General features: G+C 38.6%; 1 protein-coding gene across 2 annotated transcripts in view; it reads right to left on the bottom strand.

The window, feature by feature from the left end:
• The window catches only part of LOC149816315 (calmodulin-binding transcription activator 3-like), a 37,893-nt gene extending 17,265 nt beyond the window's left edge, over positions 1-20,628 (bottom strand). The window contains exons 1-11 of one of the 2 annotated variants that reach the window (XM_089987521.1): positions 20,363-20,628; positions 17,615-17,734; positions 15,176-15,291; positions 14,890-14,978; positions 14,418-14,460; positions 12,089-12,269; positions 11,802-11,933; positions 11,368-11,705; positions 9,651-10,142; positions 1,160-1,830; positions 431-1,019 (exon numbers count right to left, since the gene is read on the bottom strand). In XM_089987521.1, coding sequence (XP_089843647.1) covers positions 431-1,019; positions 1,160-1,830; positions 9,651-10,142; positions 11,368-11,705; positions 11,802-11,933; positions 12,089-12,269; positions 14,418-14,460; positions 14,890-14,978; positions 15,176-15,291; positions 17,615-17,734; positions 20,363-20,402 — 2,811 coding nt within the window. In that variant the 5' untranslated portion in view covers positions 20,403-20,628. The remainder of the gene's footprint in view (positions 1-430; positions 1,020-1,159; positions 1,831-9,650; positions 10,143-11,367; positions 11,706-11,801; positions 11,934-12,088; positions 12,270-14,417; positions 14,461-14,889; positions 14,979-15,175; positions 15,292-17,614; positions 17,735-20,362) is intronic. The other variant, XM_089987522.1, reaches the window with a different exon arrangement.
• Between the last annotated feature and the right edge of the window lie 2,776 nt (positions 20,629-23,404).

Here is a 23,404-nt window from a genome sequence, read left to right as displayed (position 1 = left end):
AAAGGCCTGAGATAGGTGTCATTAAGAGGTTAAGAGGTGTTTGAGACTGATGGATGGGGTTTCTCCAAGAGAAATAGGAGCTGAGACAAATGGGAATATATAACCAGGGAGACTACCAAACCAAATGAAAAAAGAGAAAGCCCTTGTGATCTCATGAATCCTTCAATATATAGTCCCAAACATTTCAGGACCTTTATGTACCATTTTGTCTTGAGAGTATTTTTTGCACATTTGTGATATACTGTTTTGGAATGAGAACAATAGTTATCAAACACTAATCTCCTCATTAGCACATGAAAGCTACATTCAGTAAGAAGCTGCCCACAAAAATTAAATTTCAACAGAAAAAATAGTTGTCAAAGATGTTATGAAGTTTATTTTCTTTCTAGGATGCATATGCTTGGAAACCAGCAAAATCGAAAGAACTCACCTGGATTTTGACAATGCGCTGACGGATTATCAAAAATTCCTTGCGCCCCTTCCAACCACGGAACTTTTTCTGTATCCTTATAGCAGCAAAATGAATAGGCTCATCATGATGACTTGTTCTCTGTGTCTTATGAACCGAAATGACTGAAAGAGCACGCTCATCTGAGATACCACATTTATCATCGCCATACTCAATCAGCTGCTTTCGGTGGAAGGACTGCACTCTGAATACTTGATGAATCCTTGCTGCAGCTTGTGCAGCATTACGGACGGCAGATAATGAGTCTTTCAATGAAGATTCATCTTCGATATCACCTTCACTAAGATGGTTGATACCACTATCCAAAAAGGTTACGGTACCTCTTTTACCAGAACCCGAAAGTCCATTTCCATCCTTAAGGGTTTCTTTTAAAGTGAGGGTGGAAAGATGTGATGTCAATGCAGCTTCTGCAAGATAACCAGCAATTCCTTTCTGTCCATTGCTGGAAGCCAGATCTGCTGGTGTTCTACCAGAAGGAAATTGAGGAGTTGGATCAGTCAATGCCCCTGGAGCTCCACCCATGGTAACCAGTGCAACAACAGTGCGCTCTCTGAGAATGTAACACGTTCATGAAAGAGGAAATCAGCAACTTAAGTAGCAAAAGAGGATTTCAGACAGACAATAACAAAATACTGGGAACTGAAATGTGGAGTGCTATACAACTAAGCAAAGAGGAATGTGAAGGTTTACCTGCCACAAAATGCTGCCCAGTGAAGTGCAGTCCAACCACGAACATCACGGAAATTGATGTTGACACCTGCAGCTATCATTGGTGCTATTGCCCAATCATAACCAAGGGCACATGCTAAATGCAGCACACCTTGTCCTTCATTATCTAACACATTTGGACCTCTACCATCTTCAAATGCTTTTACAAGAAGCCAATCATGTAACTTCTCTTTCATTAGTTTCTGCAGCAATTTGTACTCTACATGTCCAGGGGAATACCCTGCATCACTGCTAGAGTTCATTTGAAACCATTCATCCTCATTATCCTTCAGCAAGGAGCTGATTTTGATGCATATATTATGTTTTTCACCATCAATAACAGGGTTTTTTAGTTGTGTGTCCAACTCCAATGACAACAATCTTGCAAGCCGTACTTGAAGGAGCATCTCATTTGTAGAAGCAGTCTCCACACAAGGATTGCTTGCACGATACTCGAACTCGCGCACTTCACTACATGCCAACCTGTTTGAGCACGTGACATAGAATGGCACTCTTCCAACATTATGTATTGGAGCATGACAGCGAAGAACACCTGGGGCTACGACTTCTGCAGGAACTTCAATTTCCCCAAACATGCAGGACCATTTGTATGAATTCTTTTGGTTATGCAAGAATGTACCGGTAACCAAAACCTGATATATTTTTTGCAATTGCAGTATTATAAAGTTTACAAACAATAAAAAGGGGCAGACAACAGAAACTTGAAAACCCCAAAGCATAAATTATCATTCTGTGCATAACTATTTTATAAAAGAGCACAAGATACTAAAGGTTAAGAATGAGGTTTTACTTTTGTCTACTATTATTTTTCGCATACTTATCTTATCAAAAAGCACAAGATACTAATGGTTAAGGACAAGTTTTAACTTTGTCTACTTTTATTTTTCCCAAAATTAAATAATGCTTTCCTGTCATCAAACCAACATGGATGAAAAAAAAATCCCAGATAAATTTGTCTCAGAAGCAGCTATTTTTCTAGGGGAAAAGGTCTCAACCCCAGAAAGCCCAACTTGCACCCCTCACCCAACCCCCCCACTGAAAAAAGAAAGAAACAAAAGGTCTCCAAGCCCATTAGCCAATAATGAGGTTCTATGTCAAAGAGTAAAAAATAAAAACTACCAGGTGGATTTATGTCAAAGGGAATTTGTCCCTTTGAAAAGTTTATATTTTGCAATCAGACACCACCCTGAGACAGAGTAGCAACCCAAGAGTTGGATTGCAATGAAATACATGATGCAGGATGTTGAATAATGTCATATGGGTGAAACAGGTGTATCATATGTATTTTTAGTTTTGGTGCTACCCTCCTATTCATGTACATAAGATTATTTACAAGGGTTTTTTTATTTTGTATGACGGTTAGAAGGTCAACTATTTTTTTCTTTTAGTGTAGCCAAGAGGGGTCGACCCCTTTATGTTGTAATGCTCTTTCTTTCTTAGCAATGAAGCTTTTGGCATTCATCTCTCTTTGTGCTCTCTCATTTTGGGTTTTCACCTAAGTAACATAGACACACATGAAAGAGTGCTGTACCCGTGTTGGACATGGGTACCACCACCGCGCAGTGCGGGTATGCCATGTTAAAATATATATATATATATATATATATATACATTCGTATATATACAAGTATATGTATACATATATGTATATATATACATATTCTATTTTATTGAAATACCCGATAGGGGTATTATTGTAATTCTGTCAATGTACTTTTCTTTTTTATCTTTTTTCCCTTTTTCCTTTTTACTTTTTATTTTTTTCCTTTTAGGATGACCACAAGGGGCCCCACTCTTGTAGTCGTTGGGGCCCCAACGGTCATATTTCTGACCGTTGGAGCTCCCAACGACTACAAGGGAGCCCCCTTGTAGTCTCTTCCTTAGAGCCTCCCTCCTCTATAAATAGAGGAGGTGTTCTCCTTCTTATGTATGGGTTTTATACCCCTCTCTCTTCTCTTCTTCAATATCCAACTTATGACTTTAAGTCATTTCCATATTTGAGAGTTTTTGTGTGTGCACATTTGGTGATTGTGTTCTTGGCTTTAGTGGTCACTCTTTAAGAGTGACATTTGCTCTATTGGTGCTTCCGCCTCTTTTCATTACATGGTATCAGAGCTCGGTTGGTGATTGGGCTTCTCTCTTGTCATCTTGGAACGCGTGCCTCTCAAAGTTTTTTTGAAGAAAATAAGAATATTTGGTGCCGATGGAACGTGACTCTAAAGTGGAGCTCTCTTTTAAGCTAAATGGGTCCAACTACCTCATGTGGGCCTCCGCTATGGAAAATCACCTAAGAGGTAAGAAACTTTGGGGTTTTGTTATGGGAACTACTCCCGAACCCTCTCTTGTTCTCACCAAAATTGAAAATGAGATTGAGAAGGCTTTAGATGGCGATGAGCGCATCAAAGCCATTAATGATCATCAATCCAAAATTGAGGATTGGGAAAGTAACCATGCCAAAATTTTGGCATGGTTTATGAACAATGTAGATCTTAAAAATTGTGCTAATATTGCCAAATTTAGAAGGGCCAATGAGGCTTGGTTTTTCCTTAAGGGTATGCATACCCAAAAGGATCTTGCTCGACAATTTTTTTGTCAAGAGAAAATCCGTTCTACCAAACAAATGGACATAAGTGTCCGGGACTATTTTAGCTCTCTAACCCCCCTTTGGGATGAGCTTGCTCTTCTTGAGCCTAAGTGGGTTGCCCCACAAGATATTGAGCTAAGAAGAGAACAAATTGAAAAGGAGCACTTTTTTCAATTCCTTCATGGACTTCGCCTGGAATTTGAACAAGTAAGGGCATCTCTTCTCCATAGAAGCAAAGCCCTACCTATTGAAGATGCCCTTGCCGAGATATGTCAAGAAGAAACTCGGCTTGGTTTGAGCATTAAGAGTGATGATGTTTTGGCCGTTACTAGGCCCGGATCAAATGTTAAAGCATATAGACCTCCCCACTTTAACAAAAATAACTATAGACCTAGAAAGGGGATTATATGTCATTATTGTAATGAACCGGGGCACATAAGACCCGTTTGCCCAAAGCTTAAAGGAAAAGTTGCCGCGGTTGGAGAAGATTCTTCAAAGAAGGAAGAAAGCACCAAAGAAGGAGATATCAAAGAAACTCTAAATCACATCTCTGAAGTTCTCCAACATTTACTCAAGGCTTCTCCTTCAACATCCGGGGCCGCCATTGCCTACTCTTCATCTCCTCCAGGTATGTGGATACTAGACTCCGGTGCTTCTTTTCATATGACATCTCATAAAAATTCTCTTTCAAATATTTTTTCCGAACCTATATCTTCTTGTGTTTCAACGGCCGATGGTACATCATTAAAAATTGAAAGTATTGGATCTCTTAATTTTAAGAATTTTTTTGTTCCTAAAGTAAGAATCGTTCCTAAAATAAATTTAAACCTTTTTTCCGTATCTCAAATTACCGATCATGGATGCCAAGTCTCTTTCTCACCCAAGGATTGCACCGTGCAGGATCTCCAGTCAGGGAAGCTGATTGGGCAAGGCCATAGAAGGGGTGACCTCTATTTCATGGATTTTTTGACACTTCCATCTAAGCCATCGTGCAATCTTGTAAAAGACAAAAGTATTGGAATATGGCATGAGAGACTTGGCCATCCAAATTTTGTAAAAATGTCTCTTTTTCCGTTTTTGAACAATACTTGTAAAGACAATCACATGCCTTGTAAAGATTGCATTTTTGGGAAATCTAAAGCTATTCCATTTCCATAAAGAAGTTACTTTACCACTCGGCCATTTGAACTTATCCATTCCGATGTGTGGGGACCTTCCCCTATTTTGTCTAAAGGTGGTTTTTCGTATTACGTTGTATTTATTGATGATTTTACTCGATTCACATGGATTTACTTCCTAAGTCGTAAATCCGAAGTTTTTTCCTTCTTTAAAGAATTTCATGCAATGGTCAAAAACCAATTTTTGGGAAATCTATCTATTCTTAGATCTGATTCGGGAGGCGAATATATGTCCAATGATTTTCAAACCTATTTAAAAGAAAATGGAATTTGTCACCAACGTTCTTGCCCCAACACTCCGCAACAAAATGGCCTTGCGGAAAGAAAGCATAGGCACATAATAGAGACTACAAGAACATTGTTAATCTCAAAAAAGATTCCAAAATCTTTTTGGGCCGAAGCGGTTCTAACCTCTTCATATCTTATCAATAGAACTCCTTCGTCCTCTTTGAAAAATCTTTCTCCATTTGAAAAACTTTACAATATGTCTCCTGATTATAAAAGACTAAGAATTTTTTGATGTAAATGTTTTGTTTTAACCCACAAGAATGATAAACTTTCCCCTAGGGCTATTGAATGCATTTTTTGGAGATATGGCGAAAAACAAAAAGGATATCGATGTTTTGACATACTTAAAAACAAGCTTTATATCTCTAAAGATGTCACATTTCTTGAAGAGGAAAGTGGTTTTTCGCACCAACCGAATGAAAATATTGATTATTCATTCTTATTTGACTTATTGCCTAAAGATGATCATATTGATTCTAATGAATCTCTTAGTGAAGATCTTGTTGAACATCCAAGCGATGATCAAAACCTAAAAGAAAATGTTTCAAGACCAATACAAGTCTACTCTAGAAGGAATGAAAGGAATCCTCCTTGTGCCCTTGAAAGATTTTCCCAAAATGAGTCCATCAAAGAGACTTCTCAAAGAAGGTCAAATCGGATTTCTAAAATACCAAATAGATTTGTTTCTTATGACTCTTTTTCGCCTAATTTTCGAGCATGTCTACTTGCCCTTCACTCTTTTCATGAACCATCTCATTACAATGATGCTAAGCAATATGCTCATTGGAATGATGCTATGCAACTTGAACTTAATGCTCTTAAAAAGGCACAAACTTGGGAAATCATTGATCCTCCCAATGGCAAGAAACCCATTGGATGTAGATGGGTTTTTAAAGTGAAAACTAAGAGTGATGGTTCATTGGAAAGATATAAGGCTAGGTTAGTAGCCAAGGGATATGCCCAAGAGTATGGGGTAGATTATGATGAAACTTTTGCCCCCGTTGCTCGAATGACTAGTGTTCGAGCTCTTATTGCTATAGCCGTAGTTAAAAAATGGCCAATCTTTCAACTAGATGTCAAAAATGCCTTTTTGAATGGTAATTTAAATGAAGAAGTGTATATGAAACCGCCTCCGGGTATGGATTTAAATGGAAAAATCTTGAAATTAAAAAAGGCCTTATATGGTCTTAAGCAAGCCCCTAAAGCTTGGTATGATAGGTTTAGTAATGTATTAATAAATTTAGGTTTTTCTTCTTGTTATACTGACACTGCTCTTTTTGTTAAAAGGACAGGTGACTCCATTATTATGCTTCTGTTGTATGTTGATGATATGATCATTACTGGGAATGACAAAAAGGGAGTAAATAATGTAAAGTCCATGTTAAAAGAAACTTTTGATATGTCTGACCTTGGTTATTTGAGATATTTTTTAGGGATTGAAGTGGCTTATTCCCCGCGAGGATATATCTTATCTCAGATGAAATTAGCTGCAGAAATTTGTGCCAAATCAGGAATATCTGATGAAAAGAAAGTTGAGACTCCTGAAGTCATTAATGCAAAACTGAGACTTGAAGATGGTGTTCTTCTTGAGGATGCAACCCCCTACCGTCAATTAATCGGATCTCTCACCTATCTATCCATCACACGTCCAGATATTGCTCATGCGGTTCATGCAGTAAGCCAGTTTCAGCATGCACCTACTTTGGTTCATATGGCAGCCGTATTGAGAATTGTCAGATATATCAAAAATACTATATCCAAAGGACTCTTCTTATCCTCTTCCTCCTCTCTTGACTTAACTGCTTTTACTGATGCTGACTGGGGAGGAAATCCTAATGAACGTATCTCAATAACGGGTCTGTGTATTTTTTTAGGTGAATCCCTAATTTCGTGGAGATGCAAGAAGCAGCAGAAGGTTTCACTGTCATCCACTGAAGGTGAATATCGGGCCATGGCAATGACAACTATGGAAATCGTATGGCTCAGAAGTCTCCTTGCTGACATGGGCGTCCCCATTTCTACTCCCACCAAGCTCTGCTGTGACAACAAAAGTGCGATTTACATTGCTAGTAATCACACCTTTCATGAGCGGACCAAGCATATTGAAATGGACTGCCATTATGTTCGAGACGAATACCTCAGAGGGACTATCTCATTACCATATGTTACTTCAGAGCATCAACTAGCGGACTTCTTCACCAAGGCGCTCCCAACTCCACGATTCATGTTTCTCCTTAGCAAACTTTCGGTCTTCTCCCCGTAAAGTTTGAGGGGGCGTGTTAAAATATATATATATATATATATATATATATATATATATACATATATTTATATATATACATTCGTATATATACAAGTATATGTATACATATATGTATATATATACATATTCTATTTTATTGAAATACCCGATAGGGGTATTATTGTAATTCTGTCAATGTACTTTTTCTTTTTTATCTTTTTTCCCTTTTTCCTTTTTGCTTTTTACTTTTTATCTTTTTATTTTTTTCCTTTTAGGATGACCACAAGGGGCCCCACTCTTGTAGTCGTTGGGGCCCCAACGGTCATATTTCTGACCGTTGGAGCTCCCAACGACTACAAGGGAGCCCCCTTGTAGTCTCTTCCTTAGAGCCTCCCTCCTCTATAAATAGAGGAGGTGTTCTCCTTCTTATGTATGGGTTTTATACCCCTCTCTCTTCTCTTCTTCAATATCCAACTTATGACTTTAAGTCATTTCCATATTTGAGAGTTTTTGTGTGTGCACATTTGGTGATTGTGTTCTTGGCTTTAGTGGTCACTCTTTAAGAGTGACATTTGCTCTATTGGTGCTTCCGCCTCTTTTCATTACATGCCATGGATTGGGTCCCGCACTACGTTGGGTCAGGTCCAACGAAGACCCAACCCGTTCCAGTCTTTTTTAACCTGGCCCGATGAAAACTCTCCCTCTCTCGTCTCTTTCCTCATGCCCTAACCCCATCGCAGCCTCGCTCTCTCTGTTCTGTCTCCCTCTCGCCTCGCCTCTCTCTCTCTCTCTCTCTCTCTCTCTCTCTCTCTCTCTCTCTCTCTCTCTCTCGTCTTCCCCTTATTTGTCTCCCTCTCTCGTGCTCTCGTCTTCCCCATCTCGTTTCCCCTCTTTCTCTCTCTAAGTCATCGAGAGAGAGAGAGAAAAAGAAGAGGAAAGAGAAAGAAAGTGATAGAGAGAGAAGAAGAAGGAAGAAGAAGGTGAGAGAGAGAGAACAAGAAGAAGAGGAGGAGGAAAGAGAAAGAAAGAAGAAAGAAGAAGGTGAGAGAGAGATGTGTACCTCTTCCGCCTTTTTCCTTCTTCTCCTCCTTCGGACTCCACTCTTCCTTCTTCTTCTATTTCAGACCCGCAGAGAGAGATAGGAGGTGGGACAAATGCCCCCCCTCTCCCTCTTCTTTTTTGTATACCCACGTTTCTTTTTTATTTTTTAATATTATAACTTTACCTTTTTTACCTTTTTTATTGAAAATATCAGTTAACCCTTCTCTTTATCAAAAATGTCAATCTGCTCCTCACATTTATTAAAAACATCAATAAAATTATTTTTTTACTAAAAACTGCATTGCATTTATAAACCATTATGTGTATCTTACATTGGACCCACACTAATATATAATAATATATATAGTTGTGTCCCTGTACCGGCATTTTTTGAAAATGCAGTATTCCTCCATACCTGCACCCGTACCCATGTTACATAGGTTTTCTCTAATGCTAAGCAATTCTGAATACAGGATACATTAAGCCATGAACCCAAGTCTCATGGTGTCACACTTTATGCACTGACATAAATTTCAAAGGAATGAGATAGAACTTCCTCGCATGAACCCAAGTGTCTTAAAGTGTCACCCTTATTCACCTAGGGATGCCAATGATTCAGATTTGGGTCAGATATCCAACCAAATCCAACCCCATTCATTTGGATTTGGTAGAATGAGGAGTTTCCAGTTTTTGCGTCCAAATCCAAATCCAAATAGAACCTGAATCCAATGGATACCCGATAAGTGTAAATCTCTATTATCATTAGCTTTTTTATGCTAATCGGGTCTGGATTTGGTACTGCCATTTTCCATCCATATCTGATAAGGTCAGATTCAGTAAGGCCTACATCTAAACAGAATCCAACCATCTAAATCCCTATATGCACGGAAATAAATTTCAAATGAATGAGATAGGGCTTCTTGAACCCATATAGACCATTGTACATTGAAGCTGCTAAAAGATGCATTGTTCCATTTTTTTTCTTTGTGTAGTCCCTAATCTACTATATCAAGATTGTAAAAGAAAAAGCAAAAAACAGTAAGCTACAGCTCGTGGGAGGAAAAAAGAAAAAAGATAGGAAAAGAAAATAAATTACGCAAAAGGTTGAAGTTTACATGCCTTTGTTTCCATGCCTGAGTATACCCAATTTGGAGAGAAATCAAGAATGCTGAAAAGCTGCTCTTGTGAAAGTGACGGGCTCAGCAAGTCAGCATCCACACCCATATCCCGGCTTTCCTCCACATTCCAGTATAATCTTGGATCAGATGGTGCAAGTGATTCATCCACATCAAATTCTTTGCTCATCCAACGACAGAAGCTATCTAACTTTTTTAATCCTTCTCCCTCAGATGGGCAGTCTGACACTTTTTTAATTGAAGTGGAACTTGCTTCTACATTTGCAGCACTCTCTAAATCCTTATGTTGTTTCTGAAAACTAACTTCTAAAAGCATGTTGTTTTCCTTCAGCTGCACTTGAAGCTCATTTTGGAGGTCTGCTTCTCCAGTTAATGGTTTCAGGTCATAAGGTGCATTTACTTCATGAAAATCTTCATGCAGTTGTCGGCTGATGGGCCATGTAGATGAAGCTGAATGATCTTCTTCTGAAGCCAACTGTTTCAATGGTTAAAAACAAAATGTCACTTCCACAAATTTATGTTTAAATCCAAAAATTGAGAGCCCAAAAGTACATCTACAAAGTAATTGAACTTTAAGTGAACTACAGAGTGGAACCAAGAATTGGACTGTCTAGAAATGTTAAGTGTTGCCAAGTATCAGCTTTAACTGCTGAAAGAGTTAGCTGATGCTGATTTGTTAACTGAGCCACTCCACTCAGATTCCACCAGCCATATTCAAGCAATAGTTAAAAGGACTGGTAAGGCAGCTGGCCTGACGCAACTACCAAAGTTAATAAAGAACATAGAAAGAGGGAACAGAAAAAACTTATGCTGCAAAGCAGCAAAAGAGAAGGCAAAACGGAATTTCTAATGCCACGAACATCTTCATCAATATAAATAAACCAAGAGTTACATTCGAAGTTCTTTTTTCCCTACTCAAGAAAAATGTACAGCTTTCCATTCAAGACTTGACCAGACTCTATGGAATGATAAAGAGATTTTCACAAATGGGAAACTTATCACATGTAACTGCTAAAAAAAAAGCAACCATGAAAAACATACACTGGAATAACAGGATGGAAGTAAAAAAAACTGCATCAGAATCACAAACTAAACATGCATCAAGAAGCACAACAAGAGAGAGAGAGAGAGTTTGGTTGAGTGCCTCTTGCTTCTTAAGGCTCAAGAAGTTATCACAACACCCGACTTAAAACTTATAACAGAAAGAAAACCAAAAATTACATTTGCAGCTCTTTTTGCCCTATTCCTCTATATAAATGCACATTTGTCCATTCCAGACATAACCAGCCTCTATGGAATATGGAAAACTTGCCTATCCAGAGGAAAAAACAAAAAGCAAAACATACACTGGAGTAACAGGATGGGTCTTGAAAAAAAAACTTCATCATAGTCACAAACTAAACATGTATGAAGCACAATTTGAAAAAATTTCCCCTTTGTTTTGTTGAGTGCCTTCTGTTTTTGGGATTGAGAGGTATCACAAGACCACACTTAAACTTTGATAACAGTAAGAAAGCCATTTGGACCATGAAAACGAAAACCGGTCTGGTTCAAAAAATAATACATGATGAATGTGAAAGTTATCAATAGCAAGGAACTCAAAAGCAACTTCAAGAGAAGCAGGATTATTGCTACCTGAAAATGGCATGAAACATAAAATAGAATCCAAAAGAAAACTCATCTTAGAGAAAAAAAGAAACCTGCCACTCAGATCTGTCATCCAGTTTCTTGATATCATCTTGTTTTATTCTGAGCTCATCTGAGAACAGTTGTTCAAGGTTGGCATGAACCTGTCTGCTTGGTGTCCCATCAATAACAAAAGACTGACCAGAAATATATGCAGATTGATGAGGTGCATTCTGGAAATCTACTGTACTTTGTTTCAAGACCTCTTCCCAGGAAGTTAAATCAATCTGTCTCTTGGGCTTGTGGAAATTTATTTCAAAACCAGAAATTTTACGGTCGCCGGTCAAATTTTGATCAACAAGAGAGGCAAAGGAGCTTTGCAGAATATCAAACTGCTTCCTGTCATAATCACCTGACACAAATTTCTATTACCATCTACTTGTACTCTGTGATGCATGATACCTACCTTGATGTGCTTATTAAGTTCACAAAAAATACATTGTCTTACCTCTATCACTCGAAGTTTGAATGTTGAAATAGTTTTGAAAAATGTTAGGCGTCTCCTGACCCGAAAAAATCCCATCTTCTGAGGGTTGTAACTCAAAATGAGAATTATAACTGGAAGTTACTTGAGGATCACCTGTTAGTTAAACCAAAATATAAGTAGGCATATGTCTTGCACAAAGCATTCTAAACTAAAATGCTTTTCTATACTTCTAACAAGTTATTTGTTTCAATTTCTTAGTTTCAGTAGAAAGAATCAGACTTATTGGGCAAGACATAATGCATCCATACTGGATTCTGCATCTTCATATTCCAATGCCGGAGAAGTGCTTAGGCTTGATGTATTTGCTGATTGACATTGCAGTGGACTCTGATCTGAAAGTAGAGAAGATGAACAAGCAGGACTAGCCATCTCAACACTCACAGAATTCCTTTCAGCATCATTCACACGGCCAAAGCTTGTTTTGTTGCCCTAATAAACAGATCAACACAAAAGATCAGGATATATGCATATCTTCAAGTTCAAAATAATAATAATCTGCTTCAGTTCATGAATGTAACATAGAACAACTGGCAATTCAACTTCCCAGAAAGAAAAATTAATCTGAAAGGTGCACCAACTTCATAATGATACTGAGTCTATAAAGCTAAAATACCAGAAAAGTCATAACTACTTTGTGCTCTCAATGAACTATAACACAAAAGACAGTCATTGTTAAAGCCCGTTGTAAGCAGAACACTGCAAATTTGTAATAAAAGTGTAGAACTTAAATTGTGAAAGCCATTAGCTGCCTCTTATTGATTAAAGATACCAACCATTAAATTCTTAACAATGTAGAACTTAAATTGTCAGGCAAGGCCCCCAGGTAGATAACTATAAAGAGAATAACAAGTTTCTGAGTTACTTCTGCTTTCAAAAGATGCACAATCTTTCCATGTACAAATCTTTTATAATGCTCAGTCTTTCTCTCCTCTTTCCCTTGTGAGACATTCATCATCCTAAAAATATTTAACATTTGCACATCAATGATCCTGATTGTAATTTTCATTACTTCTAAACGACCCCATACAGTTTGTTTTGCTAAAATAACTGTTGCAACCATCATCACTCACCTTGTGGTACCCTTATGGAAAAACAAATTCTAAGACACTTTTTCTTAAAATTAAATTTTAAACATCAACTAGAATAATTGTTTGGTTCTTCTTGGAACCTACAAGTTTTCCACATTTGCTCCTTTTGTCACATATCTTTAATTGTTAGACATTAAATCGCTATTTATCAAAGAACGAGCACAAGCTGATGATAATCAAAATACAATAAATCGAATCAACAGTTAATTGCACACCTTGGTATAGTGTAGTATTTTTTCCCAACCCGGTAGCATTAAAATGGTGCAAACTACAATTTAACAATATGTGTTAAGCCTGCAGGCTATGTAGTCAAAACCGCTAGTCGGCGCCTAGGCAGCAGACATCTAAAAGGCCTAGGTGCATCTATTCGACTTATGTCCTTTCTTTAGAAGGAGTCTCAAGTTAGCTTGGTCAGAAAAGTGTTAGTATGCAGTTTTGCTATCTTTGGCTGTCACAATGACACTTCTATTAGCATGTGAAATCAGACACAATGAGACAATTCAAGGACATAATCAAACCAATGTCGGACATGGTCAGCACCATGTCCCTCTAACTTCATCTATTCATTTTTTGTAATCTTGATTGCTCGTTTTGAACTTACTTGCATGTTTTGTTTTAAAATTTGTCATTGATTATATTAGCTTTTAATTTTTGAGTTAAATTTATCATTTAATGTTTTTCATCATAATGTTTTAGAATTATTGCAGAAAATTTTGCATTGAGATGACTACATAATTATGCATGCATCATATATAGATGATCATGTCCCTGTGTCTTAGTTTTAAAAGATTTCATACCAAGTGTGTCTGAGTCAAATCCCATCACATGTCCATGTCTATGTGACATGGATCCTTCAAATATGATGTCACGGATTAGGGGCAACACATGTTGTTGACATGGGGTATATGTCACATGAATACGGTTGTGGCCAAAATGAAGTGTCTGTGTGATATAGCATGGGACAGGTGAAGACCGCTGGTGTGATGGATTGGTTAGAAAGAGAAAAAGAATTTTTGGGAATTGTCCCAGATCCATCAACCATACATCTTAGACTGCAAGTTTCTTGTGCCACAAGAATTGGGCCACCTCACATATTAATTATTTACTTTAAGACATCTAAACAAACTATGAGATATGCACACTACCTTGTATTAAACAAAAATCCAATACTTTTATGCAACAAGTAATTCAGGAAGCACTTCCTACTTGTTCAGAAAGCATGCTTATTCCTTCTGTGACTAAACACTTCCTGTAACACTGCTCTGACATTTGCAGCCAAAATACATTTCAATCATGATTTATACGAAAAATCTTACAAGCTTCAAGGGAAAAGAAATGCACGAAAGACTTAAATAAAAGAAAAAGAATTCATAACATTAAAATTTCAGTCAGAAATAGCATGTTCAAAGCATATAAAAATACTTTTGGCATGCAGAACACCAGATAAAACATAAAGCTACAATACAACATGATAGAGACTAGGTTCTACCTTCACTTCACGATAGTGAACTAGTACAATGTGCTCGAACTCCCTGCATTGTTGGTAAACATATCAGTCGAGAACACCAGATCAATCAACAAAACACAGAGAGCCTCTGTCAGTAGATCTGAGTATAAATAAAACATTGATCTAGTATGTTGGCTAACACGTGTAAATAATTTAATAGTACAAGCCTTTCAATAAAATAATAATAATAATAGTACAAGATTTCCCTATTATGTGGCATCGTGCATAAGTCAAGCTCATTTGCATCACTTAAAGCATTTGTTTTCCCTGTTTTTCCACGCATACAGCTATATATGTTGAATTCAGACATTGTACAAGGCACCAATTTGTTCCGCCATGAAAAACAGGACTCATACAGACATCACAGTATCAGATAAGATACAAAAAGACAACAAACAGCAGAACACATGAATATTGAAGCTCACAACTCAAAGAAATAATGATAAAGACTCACTCTTCAAGCATCCAATAACTTCTTCTTTGAAAATTCTCATTTTCTTCACCATGAGCATAGTAACAGTGCAAGACATCAACACTGCCTGCCTAACACACACACAAAGAGACAAACTTTTATGCATCATTACAGTGTCCAAGAATCCAATAAAATGCCAATTATTGAGATCATGCTCTAAGATGAAACAATTCAAGTAAATACCTGAGATTTAGCAGCATTGGGTCATAAAAGAATGAGACCATAAAACATATTTAGGGAAAAATATTCAGTACGCTTTGATACTTACTTTTAGCCTCTCATGTGCTTCCCTCACAGTCTTCCCATCTTTTTTCTTTCGCCAATTATGACCATCCTTTCTAAAGTATCTTAGTACCTTTCGGTCAAAAAGGAAAAGTGACCCACCTGACAACAGAGACCATTAAACTTGAATGTAGGACATCATACTCAGTTTGACTATGAACCACTAAAAGTACAACAGGCATCATTCTCCAAAACTGTAGCACATTATGACTTCATGATTTGCTTAAAGAACATCAGCAAAATCTCACATATGCAAATCCCTTATTTGTAGCTTATACACAAAAGACAGTCACTTTGACACACTTCTACAGCATTTTATTCTAAAGGTGATCTACTCAAGTAAATACCATCAATATTCATGGAACTGTGCCCTCATCATGCTCTACCAAAAACTTTATTGCAACTGTAGGTCTGTAGTGGACACTAAGTTACTAACATTTGTCATCTAAGCCTTCGATGGCTCCCTGAATTCTATAGGATTTGATACTTCATTATTAGGTTGAGCTATCAGAATTTCAGAACATCATAACCTTAGTAGGATAATCCAAAACCTAGGGAGAGAAATATTACCAGAACCACATTAGCAGAAGGCTGTTCTAGCAGAATATTCCCACTCTTAAAGAGTCTTAGAAGGTAAATAGACCAGATTACAGCTTTCCAGGTTACAGATGCACTATATTAGTTCTGCACATCCTTAATCAGAGACAGATTTGCAGGAATTTGTTTTTAAGTTTCGAACAGGGGCACAGGAATGAATCTCTTGACCAGGGAACACATATTAGAAAGATGTACACTTAACATGTCAAGTGATGAAGTAAAAAGCCCACAGAGTTTGACTTATACAATTCTGAATGTAGCAAGGGTTAGCAACATATGGTGATTTGAGTTGCATTAGTGTGTGTGTTCACATGTATGCGATCTCAAGAACTTGGGGATGGGGTTTCTCAGACACCTACTAATCTGTAAGAGCTGGAGAACTTGGTTAAGAGGTCATCTGACTCTCTCCCCACTCTTTCCAGACTTACGATTTGGGTGTCATTCCATTCTGCAATGAAAGGAGTACCAAATTTCTTAAATTAGTCTCCTTTGAATTTCAATTCCAACTCAAAAAGGGAAAAACAAGAGAAAAGGATATGTAACTGAGCATGGAAAAAGTCCATGAAATTATGTAGTGCATAATTTAAAAAAAAAGCCCAATTCAAAACTCCCTCAACCCCTTGGTATCAACCAAATCCTGGAAACTAGACAAAGGTATGAGCAACAAAAATAGATTTCTCTAGCACCGGCTTACATCCATCTATGTTTTCAAGGATACAACTTTTTGATTGTTATTCCAGCAGGCATGCAACATCTCAAAATATTTTTGGAATATTTCAGAATAATTTCCTGTCTAAAATCTTCAAAATGACAATAAATCATAGATGAGACAATAACAATCGCTGTTTGATTAAAAGCTATATTTCCGGCCTCATCAATTATTCAAATACTAAATTCTCCTCTTTGGAAACACATGCATACAATCTATGCCACACCAACACAAAAAAATCTGAGTCAAAACCTTGCAGACAAAGAATTTAATTTTCAGCCTTTTTTCTTCTTTTTAGGTACTGATGTGAACAAAACATGATGCGGATACGCTTGGTATGAAACAGCAATTCTCAAAATTAGGACAAGGGGACAAATAGGTACATACACACACACATATATATATAACAACAATGCTAAATCACAATAATTTATATCAAAATAATAAAACCAAGCAAAAGTTGAAACGTAATGCAGTTAATGAGAAATGTTAAAAGAAAAGGAACACAAATGAATACAAAATAAGTAATCAACATCATAAATGAAATGGATAAAGTTAACGGCACAATGCTGACTGAGTCCAACACTGGTTTGACTGTGTCCATGAAGTGTCCTGGGGTGTCTGAGTGTCATGTTGTGTAGACATAGGATTTGCACGCTAAGTGAAGTGCCCATGAGACATAGATTCACTCACTAAAAATAGTTACATTTAAACTCACAAAAGAAAACTAAAACAGTAAGTTCATGGTACAACCTCTAAATTGGATGAAAGGGATCATCTACATTTTCAATCTCAAATATTTCACTACAACCTACAGATGGGATCTTCAATAATTCAAGGCTGTAAGCAATAGGATTTGAACTCAAACTTACACTTTAACCACTTAAGTCTATGATAAAAAATATATGTAAATTATTTTTATTACTAGTTAACGAACCTATACGAGCCAAGCCAAACACCTGTTTCCATGTTTGGCTTGCAGAGTCTATTTCACGATCTCTTTACAAGCTGAACAGGAGCTGGGCCACGAGCAGCACATCTCGTTGCCCAGCCCTAACTACATGTATGCAGTTTTGCAAGAAAGTCAAGATGATAACATCTCTAGAAAAAGAAACATACTAGGTGGCTTATTAGGTGGATCAGGGGCAATTTGAAATTTGTGATAGTTCTGAAGAATTTCACAAACTTCTGCAGGGCGCAACCAGCGGTGTTGTGCTTCCAAGAGTATCTGCTCAATATCTGTTCATCAAGACAACAACCAGTTTAATCTTCACTTGAGAAAAAGAAAGCAAAAAGGAAAACAAGACAATCAGTTTAAGCACAAGAGAGACATATATTTTTATATCTAAGCAGCAATTGAGAATATGAATCAGGTATCACAAGTTTCAAGCAGGTATCTTTGAAGGAAACCAACATTTGTGTGAGATGATGCAAAGCTAAAACAAGAAGATAGGTAAAATGTATCCATATTATATCTGGAAGGTTTGCATGGAGGATTGTTAATGAAACCTGCTTTTTTTCTTCTCATATCTAAATAGCAAATGATTTTTGGAATATACAATCCCATCAACTGCAAGTAATCCAAAGTTACAAGTCCAAAATGAAGCAACAATTACAGGAAAATGAATAACAAGGAAACTGCACAAATCAGCAATGCTTACCATTTTGTTTTGAGTTTTTGTAAGTTTCACTTAATATACGAACTGTTTTAGACACATCAGTGGTGTGTGTACATGAGATGCTCACAAATCCACTTGGTGGGATGAAAACGCCATTAATCCTTCATTTCCTCTGCATTTCATGCATAACTATAACACCTTTTCAGGAGCTATATAATTGTAAAACAACATATATGAGGCCAGATTTTTCTTTTCTGATGTTTGTATTCTATGAGCTAGTTTAATTATGTAATTTTTATAGTTTATAATATTCACGTAATGTGCATAGAGTGCTTATTCTTCATCTTGATGGAATTAATGAAGCAAGTTTAATCCCCAAAGCCCCTCACTTCATGACACTCTGATAGTTTGAACAAAATTATGAAACTCAACTTATGATTATTAGAAAATTTGGAATGTCAAAATGCCATAGTAAAAGTCAAAAGGAACTTTATAAATTAAAAGAGCATATAGAATTTGATACAGAATCTAAACATGTATAAGTAGGAAGCATATGTTGCTTCCTTATAATATTCATGTCTCTTTCCTATCGTGAAAACCCCTGTTTCGGCTCCCTCTGCTATGTTAGAAATTTTTAGAAAAACACCTTCACATATTTTGTGAATTATTATTGTGCTTTTAATGTAATACAAATCAAAATTAATGTGTTAATGATGGGCAGATTAATTGTTAAATGTGTGAGCATCAGAATTTCAAAATAACGTTATATTTAAATAGTCATACATCTTGTCACCATATCACTGGCAATTTTTTTTTTGCTTGAAGTTTCATTTAGTGGTTGCTCCATGTGCTTTTGGTACGTGCCTTTTTATGATGCCCCTCTTCTTCTTGATCGATTGTAGGAACGAATGCCTCATATTAAACGGCAAAAAATACTCCTAACCCAATAAACCTTCCACTGTCTTTAAATTCATTCAATCTTTATACTACAATTACACCTATGTCCCAGTTCCACCATCAACTCAATGTCAAAACTACAGAACTTCAAAAGACTTGCTGATTAAATTAGGTTCTGTATTTGATGCTTTTCAGTTGCTCTAACTGTCCGATTCAATCTTGTTTATGGTTACGTTATTGGCAATTATAATATATGACTTGGAATTTTGATCATATGGAATGCAGTGTGCCAATGGTCATAGATGAAGGAAAAGAAAAAGACTTGCTGCTAGCCACAGTTTGAGTGGGACCAACACAAACCCATGAACCACACCTCAACACTTCGTGAATTTGCTAATTTATTCACGCTAACTAACTTAATTAGCCAACACCTTGTTGTCTGATCAATGATTCATAGAAAACTTGCCTGATTTAACTTATCAAATTCAAGCACAATCTCCACTGAGAATTTGAGTAGTTCCTTAACTTTGTTCTGATAAAATTTTCTCAATTTCAACTGTTCATTCATGGAGATGATGACAACAAGAAAGAATTCATTCGGTTGAACACACCTCTAAGCTAAACTTTCCCTGAAACACTTCCCAGTAAGAGGAATCAAACATCGAAAAAAGAAACAAAACTGCATCGTCAAAGAAAACTATTAACGAATTAAACACATCAAGGCTATCACCAGAAAGGTAAAACAATCAAATGTAAAAGGCAGGGTTTGAAACACTCAGCTCAACTACTACGTAAGCAAAGTCAAACATCCTAGAATGGACTGCACCATGCTCTCTAGTAGAAACCATACTTTTTTCACATTTTCATTATTTTAGTGTGGGTTAAGCGCTACGGATACGATCTGCATGGTTTTTTCATCAAAAACACGTTTCGATCGCTCAATTCTGCTGCATAAACAGCTATTTTAAGACTTCCAAAAATCAATGGTTTACAACGTGCCAAAATTTTACAATTAAAAGCCCTTCCTTACTTAGAAACCACTCGATCCAAAGTATAAGTCCTAACAAAAGCCACCGTGATCATATGTAACTCACGCGTATGAGTTTCTACTTCAGAGTACGGTACAGTCTCGTATAGCAAACACTCTCCACACACACACACACACAGCACTTACATATAGCTCGATTTCTTCTTCTACAAGAAACCAAAAGGAAAACGAGAGATCCCAAAAGATACACGAAATCATCAATCAGATCAACCAAAAGAACAACAATTCGAAATCGGATTCACTCGTCAACGATCGGAGAATCAACTAGCAAGCCAAAAACAGAACGGAGAAGGAAATTTCTACCTAATCGGCTACTGATTCCATAACGTCGGCCTTCCGCCATGATCGAAACACCACTTGGATCTCACTCGAATCCGCCTTGAACCAGAACGAAGAGCTCCCCGATGAAGCACAAAACCCTAAATTTCTCCCCACCAATTCGAAAACCTAACGCAAGAAATCAAGAAAAGGAAGAAACCACATCTCGACTCTCCTCGAAGTGGAGAATTTGGAGACGACGGAATTCGGAAATCGGATGAGTCGCCTTTTCGTCACGGTATTTATAGAGTGGATGAAAATTGACGAAAAACCCTTAATATTTTCTCTTATTACAACTTACAAGACAGCCCTCCGCGTAGGCCCTAGGTGTGCGCAGGAAAGTACCGGGAAATGGTTTTTAAACCGTCCACGTCAGAAACTCGGGTCCCCACCAAAAACGGTAGAGAAATTTGGACCTTTCGATTGTGAAGATGGACGGTCGTCTTTTTGGTTTGGGTAAGTTCCACAACAGGATTAGTCAAAGTCAAAAGGTTCTCTGATGAGTGGTAGGCGGCGGCTCGGTTCGAGTCTTGCAATTAGTGCGAAGAATCAGCTGACTCGGTCAAGTGGACTATGCAGTATGGAACATATGCGAAACGTTAACGATGGATCCAGGGCTGCAACGGACTGAGGTTCAAGGATGGGAGCTTTGACTATGCTAGCTGCTCTTGACATAGTTGTTTGGTCAACAACCGACTCAAACTCGTCCCCTGTAACATGTGGGTTGGGTTTGGACTATGATTTTTGCGAAAAAATTTCAGACTGACTGACCTAAGAGTAGGAGTGAGCTATGGGCCGGCCCAGCCCTCTAATGGACCAGGCCTTCCTGACTGTTGACCAGGCTGGCCCATTGGGAAACCCCTGGCCCACGGCCCGTTAGTTAGGCTGGTGGACCTAATCAGGTGGGGATGGGTCGGGCCAGACCAGGCTGAATATATATCCATATAATTATATGAGTAACCCAAAGTGTTTGATGCTACGTTGGACGAGCACGCACCACTGATCCAACGTGCAATCAGCGGCGTGCACTTTTTTTTAGTAAAATGACCTTTAGCAACGGTCACTAAATGCCATTTTTTGCCTAGGGAATTAGCGCCGGTCACGGACAGCCGCTAATTTATTTTTTTTCAACATATTGATGAACGAGCAACGCTCGTTCAAAAAAAGCTCATTTGACCTTACAGGTTGTCCTCATAATATATTGTTGGATCTTGGTACGGATCCAGTGGCCAATGGGTTTCAAATTGAATCTAATGACCTCCTTGAGTAGTGGGCCATTGAGATATTAACCACCAAGGATAGTGGTGGGCCTACTTCAGATTGGATTCTCAGCATGTTTGAGAATCCAACGAGTTGGTTATAATCGGGTAACGACTACCTAGATAAGGATAAATATCTCAGCCCCTGCCTCTACAGGAAATATACTGAGAACTCGATAATTTTATCGAGGGATCCCCTTTGAAGCAGGCCGTTAATATCAACCATTTACTCTTCTCCTATAGCCTTCACTGTGCACACCACAATCCTAATTCCTTCAGTGGTGTCAGAGCCAGGTTCTGGTGTGCACAATGGTGCCCAACAAATGTAAGATTTTCTAGCGTTGCCTGCGGAAATCGACGGCAGAGAGAAGCGTGAGGAAAGGCAATGAAGCACACGTGTTGGCAGATGTTGTTGACCCAAGTCGGTGATCTACTGCGGATTGTCGGATGGGGTGGTTAACTTATAGAAGAGAGAGAAGCAGCTGACCCACGACGGGGTCATCCACGGCCACATGCTCGTTGTGCTCTGCCTCGCCATCGCTGGCTGCCTTGCTTTCATCAGGTCTGCCGATAAGAGCATCTGTGTGTGGAGGCGCGACAGCGTGTCCCAATCGTGCCTCTCCATCCTCCACCCCACACGTAGATGGCATCGTTCACCTTGGGAAACAACCTTTATGGTGGGATATCGTCCACCTTGGGAAATATTCAGGTCCTGAACGCGCTTAACCTCTCGCACAACAAACTCTTCGACGAGATACCGACTAGCTTATCGTCCTTGAAACTAAGTGTCCTTGACCTCTCTGACAACCGCCTCACATGGCCCATCCTTTTAGGGCTCGCCAATGAGGCTTACAACGGAAGCTTCGCCCGTAACCCTGGTCTCTATATTGTGAACGTAGGGCTTTTTGGTTGTGCTCCTCCGATCCTGGCGCATCTTTGAACTGAGCATTGATCGCATGCTTTATCGTTGGCACTGCCTTGCTCCTCGTGTCCCTCAGATTCTTCCTTTATATGAAGCTGCACAGGTTCAAGGAAGCCCCCTCCAGGACAACTCATGGGACCTCAAGTCGTTCCGGGTGCTGACGTTCACTGAGCAGAAGATCATCTACGCTATCAAGGAGGAGAATCAGATCGGAAAGGGAGGGGCAGGCGAGCGGCAGGCGAGGTGCACCGGGTCAACTTGGAGAACAACAACACGGTGGCCATGAAGCATACCTTGAACCCAGAGGCTGTAGTGAACCACGGGATGAGCAACAACATCAACAACACGGCGACGATGATGCGAAAGAGCAATCCGGGGAAGTGGAAGGAGTTCGAGGCAGAAGTGGGGATTATGACATCCATCCACCACGTGAACATGGTAAAGCTTTTCTGCAACATCACCAGCAATGACTCGAGCCTGCTGGTGTACAAGTACCTGCCCAACAGAAGCCTCTGGGAGTAATTGCATGGTGGGCAGAGCAAGAGGCAAAGGTGTTGGAGACCCCCTTTGTCGAGTGGTAGTGGCGGAGACGTCGTTGGTGTTTTTTGTTTTTCAAGTGATCGTTGTCGCTCGAAGGTGTTGGAGCCACCTCCACTGGAAGGGCATGCATGCCTTCGTCGGACGGGTGGGTGCCAGGAACCGCAGCACAGCTGCAGAGGATGGTGAAGGTTCTTCCACCGCTTGGGCAATTGCTGGAAATCACGGCAGTTGTCGCAGTTAAAAAAAAAACAGAGAAGAAGGAGAGGGCAACATCTGCCAGCTCTCCCTCTTCCCTCTCATAAAGAG

Source organism: Nuphar pumila, chromosome 14 (assembly GCF_984573655.1).
Source record: "Nuphar pumila chromosome 14, dmNupPumi1.hap1.1, whole genome shotgun sequence".
Lineage (NCBI taxonomy): Eukaryota > Viridiplantae > Streptophyta > Magnoliopsida > Nymphaeales > Nymphaeaceae > Nuphar > Nuphar pumila.
Note: the sequence above shows the minus strand (reverse complement) of the source record. Positions and strands in the feature narration are given on the sequence as shown.